Source organism: Drosophila busckii, chromosome X (assembly GCF_011750605.1).
Source record: "Drosophila busckii strain San Diego stock center, stock number 13000-0081.31 chromosome X, ASM1175060v1, whole genome shotgun sequence".
NCBI lineage: Eukaryota > Metazoa > Arthropoda > Insecta > Diptera > Drosophilidae > Drosophila > Drosophila busckii.
The window spans coordinates 4,980,539-4,987,169 of NC_046608.1; the positions used below are offsets into that span (position 1 = coordinate 4,980,539).

At 40.4% G+C, this 6,631-nt stretch overlaps 1 protein-coding gene across 2 annotated transcripts; it reads right to left on the minus strand.

Annotated features, from left to right (window-relative positions):
- Window positions 1-2,270: 2,270 nt before the first annotated feature.
- Window positions 2,271-6,104, minus strand: LOC108605751 (sodium-coupled monocarboxylate transporter 1). Of its 2 annotated transcripts, none has more exons than XM_017995552.1 (5): window positions 5,678-6,104; window positions 3,958-4,117; window positions 3,836-3,901; window positions 2,686-3,776; window positions 2,271-2,627 (listed from the first exon to the last, which is right to left on the minus strand). In XM_017995552.1, the coding sequence occupies exons 1-5, from the start codon at window positions 5,914-5,916 to the stop codon at window positions 2,384-2,386; spliced, it is 1,800 nt and encodes a 599-aa protein (XP_017851041.1). In that variant the 5' UTR covers window positions 5,917-6,104; the 3' UTR covers window positions 2,271-2,383. The 2 variants fall into 2 exon arrangements, with proteins under 2 accessions (XP_017851041.1, XP_017851040.1); XM_017995551.1 differs by having other exon boundaries at window positions 2,271-2,630.
- Window positions 6,105-6,631: the final 527 nt, after the last annotated feature.

Sequence of the window (6,631 nt, forward strand, 5' to 3'; positions counted from 1 at the left end):
ATGGAATTTTTCTCTCTCTCTCTCTGTTTGGGGTACAAAGGCGCACCGCAATGCACAGAAAACAAGCTGCCAAATATAATTAAATATTTTATCGCATAAATGTGTAGAAAATGTGCCGAAAATGAAACGACAACATGACCAAATAAGCAGACGGCATGCGTTTGTTGCGGTCTCACTCACTCACTCACACTCTTTCGACTTTGGGGAGCGGCACAGGTACCGCTTGGCCTCTTCTAATATTGTTAGCACACACATTGTTGTCTTTTACAGCTGTGTGTGTGTGTGTGTGTGTGTGTGTGTGTGTGTTTAACACATGTTTCTACAAACAATACGCCCGCAGCTTGCTCTGCCCACACCTGACCTCACCCAGCAGCAGTCGCTTCAGTCGCTTGGGCCTCAACCTCGGTTGCATTTCTTTGGTCTTTAGCTTTTTCAGATGAAATCTTTTTTAGCCTGCCAGGCAGGCAAGCTACAACAACAACAACAAATGTAGACAACAACAAGGCCAAACGTGTACACCATTGTTTCGGACATTCAGCTGCTGCTGCTGCTGCCTTTTTTCGACAATTTCCATATGAATTTTAATTATAATTTTTCTATGTTCATTTTCATGAAAACAATCAAAAATGACTTTTGTGCCGCAACAAGCAACAGCAGCGGCAGTCGCCACCTTTCTAGCAGCCACAATGGGTTTGAGCTGGGTTAGCCTCTCAGTTATTAGTTAAGCTGGTTGGGCTGGGCTGAGGCTTGGGGTGAGTCGCTAGCAAATTGTCACTGGCATTTATAGCCGCCAGGATGGCAGCCAGTCAACAGTCAGTGCTAGTTAGCGAGAGCATGTTACACTTATTAGCTAAAGTAACGAGTTACAACTAGCGAGTGGCTAAAAGTTTGAAAGCGCAGAAGTTTGATTTGTTGTATGGATGAGCAGCGAGCAGCATAGCAACGAATAGCGAGTGACACTACTAAAGCAAACGTGTAAGAATAAGAAAATATTGTAAAGCAGGTAACAACGCGTAGTAAGTTAAAAGTATCGAGTTAGCTTGCCTATTACGTTAAAAAGTAACGAGTTAAAAACTAACGAGTTAATCAATTGCTTAGAAATGAGCAACGCATAAGGCTGTCAAAGCGAGTAACGAGTCGAAAGTAACGAGTTAAGAAAGTAACTAAAGCACTTGCTTGCTTATTAGCCAAAGAAACGAGCTAAGGAACTAGCGAGTCGGCTGCTAAAAGCAAAAAGTAAGCTGCTAGTTCAGATAGAAACAAAATATGCAATAAAAAAGAGTAACGAGTCGAAAGTAACGAATTAATAAAGTAACTAAAGCACTTGCTTGCTTATTAGCTAAAGAAACGAGTTGCATTTTGAGCTAACAAAGCAGCGAATTAAAGAGAAACGAGTTACTGCAACTCGCCGCTAATATACCCAACGTATTTCAGCAAACAGTGGGCACAAAAACCAAATTATATGCCGGCATAAAAAATAATGCAAAAACAAACAGCGACATAAACAAGTTAACTGAGCAGTAGCAGCAGCAGCGTTACTAGTGGTAGTAGTTTTTGTACTTTTGCTATTGGTGCTGGGGCTGCATTTTACACGTTAGCGGGCAGCTTCCGTTTCCGTCGTTGGGAGAGCGAGAGGGAGAAAAAAGAAAAGAGAAACTAAAACAAAAACAATCCACCCATATGACAAGCTGTCCCTGTTGCTGTCATTGTCACCGTGCCGCTCAGTCAGCCTCACACACACACACACACATATGCAGCGTAAGCTTGTCCATGCATAGTTTTGTAGTATGTGCCGCAAGGTGGCGCACATGTGCCGTCTGTTTTTGAGTTTTGCACCTGAGCTTACCTCGCTGCAGGGCAAGGCTAGCGAAAAAAGAGGGGCGGATGTAGAGTGGGTGGGGCTGGGGCTGGTGGCTTGCATGCATATGTAGGTCCAGTTACCCAGGTAGCAGCTCCATCCATAACACAGCGGCACATAGATGTTGTCATTATGCATTCTGATGACATTTCGCTGCTGTCTTTTGTGCTCGAGCTTATTTTTGTAGCGACTAATTAAGAGGCAGCCAGCCAGAGAGTCAGAGCGCAGGCTATAGAAATTCTATACACAGCATATTAATGTGCGGGCTTAAGCTACAATTTTAAAATATATATATATATATATAGAAATCAAGCAACTCATTAACAATTCAAGCGTTAGACCTAAACATACAAACAAAAAATATACTAAACTGTAATTAAGAGTAAAAGCAAAAATGCCCTAGAGCAGCTGCTATTTTAGTTTAGTTTTACTTTGATCAGCGTCGCTTAGTTTTTTAGTAATTACTTGCTTTGAACCCCAGTAAAAATTTGGCAGCATGTAATTTTATTTATTTTAAAACTTAGACTAGGTTGAAGTCTCCTGCATGGCCTGCAGCTTGGGCTTGGCAGGCAGCTGACTGCTGCGACGCTGACGCTCAACCCAGCGACGCACAAAAGGCGTCAACAGACGCGTGTCCAGCGACTGCAGCTTAGACTCGCGCAGCAGCAGCGACGTAAGCAAAGCGACGATTATAGTAACCAAAGCGCCAAAGAGCGTAAAGTACAGATAGCTAATGCGATAAAGCTGAAAGGGCGCAGCAGCAGCAGAGCTACTACAAAAAAAAAAAGGAATAAAAATAAGACTAAGCGTTTGATTGAACGACTTACGTGTAAACGCCATCTGGCGGCAGGCTGCTAAAGTTAGCGCGCACACCATCGAATGTGTAATTGCAGCCGAGCGTTGAGTAAGGTTTGCGCTGATAAACCAAATCGCCGCTGACCAGTTCACGCTGAGCGCTAATGCACATCCAAGCCATCAACAGCAACGAGCTGACGCCGCCCAGCAGCGCGCCCTTGGAGCTAACCCAGGGCAGCAGCACGCCGGCAGTAAAAATGCCCAGCAGCGGTCCATTGGCCACAGAAGTCAACGTTATAGTCAATTGCAGCACTGCGCCCAATTTTTCGACAACAAACACCAGCGCAACAAATATAATGCCGAATAAAACGACCACGCTACGCATGACAAAAGCTGTTTGCTTTTCGCTTAGCGGCGCGCGACGAAAGGTTTTAACAAAATCCTCCAGCACAACAGCGGACAGCGAATTGAGTCCTGTGGATAGCGAGGACAGCGCAGCGCTAAACACGCCCGCAACAAATATGCCCGGCAGTCCAGGATAATCGCCCAGCGTTTCCATTACCAGCAGCGGCAGCAGCTGATCATTGCGCTGCGCCAGTTTTGTTTGCAGCGGATCACATTGCGCATACGTCGCGTAGATCAGCAAACCCGTGTAGCCGCATATACATAGAAAGGTCAACACGCCTGCAATAAACGTCCAAATGGCAATGCGCGCATCCCTTAACGTTGGCAGCGACAAATAGCGCTGTATCATATTCTGGCTTATAGCATTCGATTTAAGCCAATGCGCAACGCCGCCCAGCACAAGCGAATAAAATGTGTAGCGTTCGCTCAAGTCCGTACTAAAGTTTGGCGGCTCAATGCGTGCGCTTTGCTGTGCGCGCTGCCACACCACACTGGGTCCACCAATATCCAAAGTGCCCTTCACCAGCACCAAAGCCATGGCGCCAAACATTATCAGCGTTTGTATCACATCCGTCCACACCACCGCCTTGAGTCCGCCTATGCAAGTGTAGAAAATGCAAACGACGCACACACAAGGCGTTACTATATGTATATTAACGCCTGTGGCCTGATTGAAAGCTATAGCTGGCACATATATAACTATGGGCAGCCACAGCAGCTGCAATTGATTTAAAACTTTTTAGTAAGTTCAACGCTTAGTTAGTGTCAAACGCTTACCGACGCCATTATAAACATTATGCTGCCAAAAAGACGCAAACTGCGATTGTAGCGCTGCTCCAAGTACTGCAAATGCATAAACAATCAATTCAGTTTTAGTGCTCATTCATTAGCAGACTTACCTTATAGGTCGATATTAGATTCAGCTCATGAAACACTGGCAGAAATATATAATACATGCAAAAACCCATAAGCACCAGCGAGCCCATTATATACAGATATTGTGCGCCATATAGATAAACCTCGGTGGGTGTGCCCAGCAGCGTAATGCCAGAGATAAAGCTGCAAAGAAAGCAAAAGAGAGCGCAGCTTGAAAGAAAAGCAATTTATTGTATTGTGAAAAAAAAATACCACTAAAGTTACTAAATAAATTAGAATAATATAGAATTTATAGAAATATATCTAGACGCGCTGAAGCGCCTCAAAGCAAGTTCAAGTGTTGCTGCCAGTGTTGCCAGCATTTGAGTGGCAATATAAGCTAGATTGAGGGAAAAAAACAAGCTAGAATAAGCTAGATTCAAAATTTGCGTTAAAACTCATGTTATGATATTTGAAGTCGAAATTCATAAACTTGGGAAATTACAAATAGTAAAAGTAAAAAAAATGGTCAGCGCCTGCAAATTTTATTCATTTATGAAATTACGCATATACAAATAGTAAAATTACAAAAAAAAAAAGAAAAAATAGTTCAGCCACTGCCAATTTAAATATGCTAGATTTCAGGCTATAATTCAGGTGCTAGATCTAGCCTGAAATAAGCTAATCTGGCAACACTGGTTGCTGCGTTCAATTTATTACTACACATACCATAAATAAATTATATATTTATTTAATTACAAGCTTAATCATTATACAAAATATAATATAATATAAAAGCTGTTGAGTGCCAAATTTAATTTTATTGTTAGCTCTAAATCATTTTGAAAAAACTCTAACTACGCCCATGTCTTTGTTTCCTTAGTAATCCTAGCCTCAAATTGTGAACACTTCAACATTTATTTTTATAATATTGTTACTCAGTTGTATCCCTAAATAAACTTCAACTTTAAGTTACAGCTTATACCTTATTAAATATAAAATTGTTCTCTTCAATTATTTGCGCTTAATTTATGTTGACAAAAGTTTATTTGGACATAGTCTGACTACGCCCATGCATTTGTTGCTTTAGTTATTTGCAAGCATTTCGTAAATTAAGTTTGCAAATGATATGTTACACTTTTATTTACTTATTTTAATTGTAGCCTAGAATAAAATTCTATTGGTATAGCCAGATATTTATTGTTAGACTTTTAATGTGAAAGTTTGTTTATAATTTGAGCAACTTAATGAAAGATTTTATCTTACAAAATTTTTTGTATGTTCTTAGCATAGAAAATAAATGCAAGTTGTTTACTATTAATAATAATAAATAAAAGTATAATACTTAAGTTAATGATATCGAGTGCTTTTTGCATTTAAGTTTTATATAAAAATAATTTGCTCACTCAAAATATTTCTTAATTTTAATTGAACAATAGTTAAACATAGTTCAGTAAAGAATTGAATGCGGAATCGAATAAAGTCTAACTTAACTTTCTTGTTGCTTTCATAACTGCTGCGGCGTTTGACCCAACAACTTGACCTTCAATCAAGTCACAGCCCAAGAGTGCGCAGATCAAAGTGCAGCTTATGCAATTCAATTTATTGTGTAACTGCCGCCGATGCAACTGATTGCAACTGATGCGCATGAAATGGACACCAAGTGGGCACTAACTGTCTGTAAGTGAAGCTAATCAGCTTCAACTTCAGCGTTCGGTTGTAACCGCTTGGAAGCGGCACTGAGCTGTTAACTTTGGGGCTTACCTGGATATGAGCGACATGGTAATGGGAAAGATTTTCATCTTGCGACCGCCCACCAAATACGAAGCGGCGCTCTCATTTGCCTGCTCTTGAGTGCTAAACTTGAGCTGCTTGGACTCGCGACGCAGCTGTAGGCAAAAGTAAATGCCAATGACAGCGCAAATTGCCAGCATCAAGCAAAAGATCAAATAGTCCGGCCAGCCAAAGCTTTGCAGGCTCTTGCGCAGCTCCTCCACATTCATCCTGCTCTTCGATTGATACAAACACACGCACAACAACAAAAAAAAATAAATAAATATATATCTGGAGCCGAGAGAGCACCGCACAGCTGCAGGCAGCAACAGTAACTGATCCAAATCCACAGAGCGGCGAGTGCGTCTCAGCTCACAATGTCCACATCAGAGATCAGACAACAGACTCGACTCGACTCGACTCGATTCGCTCAGTTATGCTTTTGATTTAGATTTAGCTTTAGATTTGTTTTAACACTCGCGGCGTGAATCTCTCGTCAACTAAGCATTATTATAAGTGATATTATGACACTACTCGGCTGCGTATGCGCTAACAAACATTGAGCATACGCACTGTGTGCTGCAGTTTGCAATCAATTCATTGAAAGCATTGCGCATTATTTAGACTGAGAAATTTACATAATAAGAATATATTTTAATTGCTAATATTTGACAAACGCGCTAATTATTACGTATACGACAGCAAATAATTGTTATAAATAAAATATTTATGTATTGATGCGCCAACTGATGTGATAAATTTTAAAATAAATTATACAAACAAAATTTTAAAGCTTGCGTTGCTATTTGATTTTTTAAAATACTCAAATTTAACATATACGTAATTTGAAAAATTTAAATTACATAAATTAATACAAAAAAATATTTTTGCAAGCAACGTACAAAACGAAATGTTAATGCGTTGCTTTTTAATATATAAAAATAT

Bases quoted from the DNA above. Each gene is read 5' to 3' on its own strand.
- LOC108605751 (XM_017995551.1), bottom strand. From the start codon at position 5,916: ATGAATGTGGAGGAGCTGCGCAAGAGCCTGCAAAGCTTTGGCTGGCCG. The intron at 3,777-3,835 runs GTAAGCGTTTGA...AATCAATTGCAG, and splicing joins TAATGTTTATAATGGCGTCG to CTGCTGTGGCTGCCCATAGT. The intron at 2,631-2,685 runs GTAAGTCGTTCA...TTTTTTTTGTAG, and splicing joins CCGCCAGATGGCGTTTACAC to TAGCTCTGCTGCTGCTGCGC.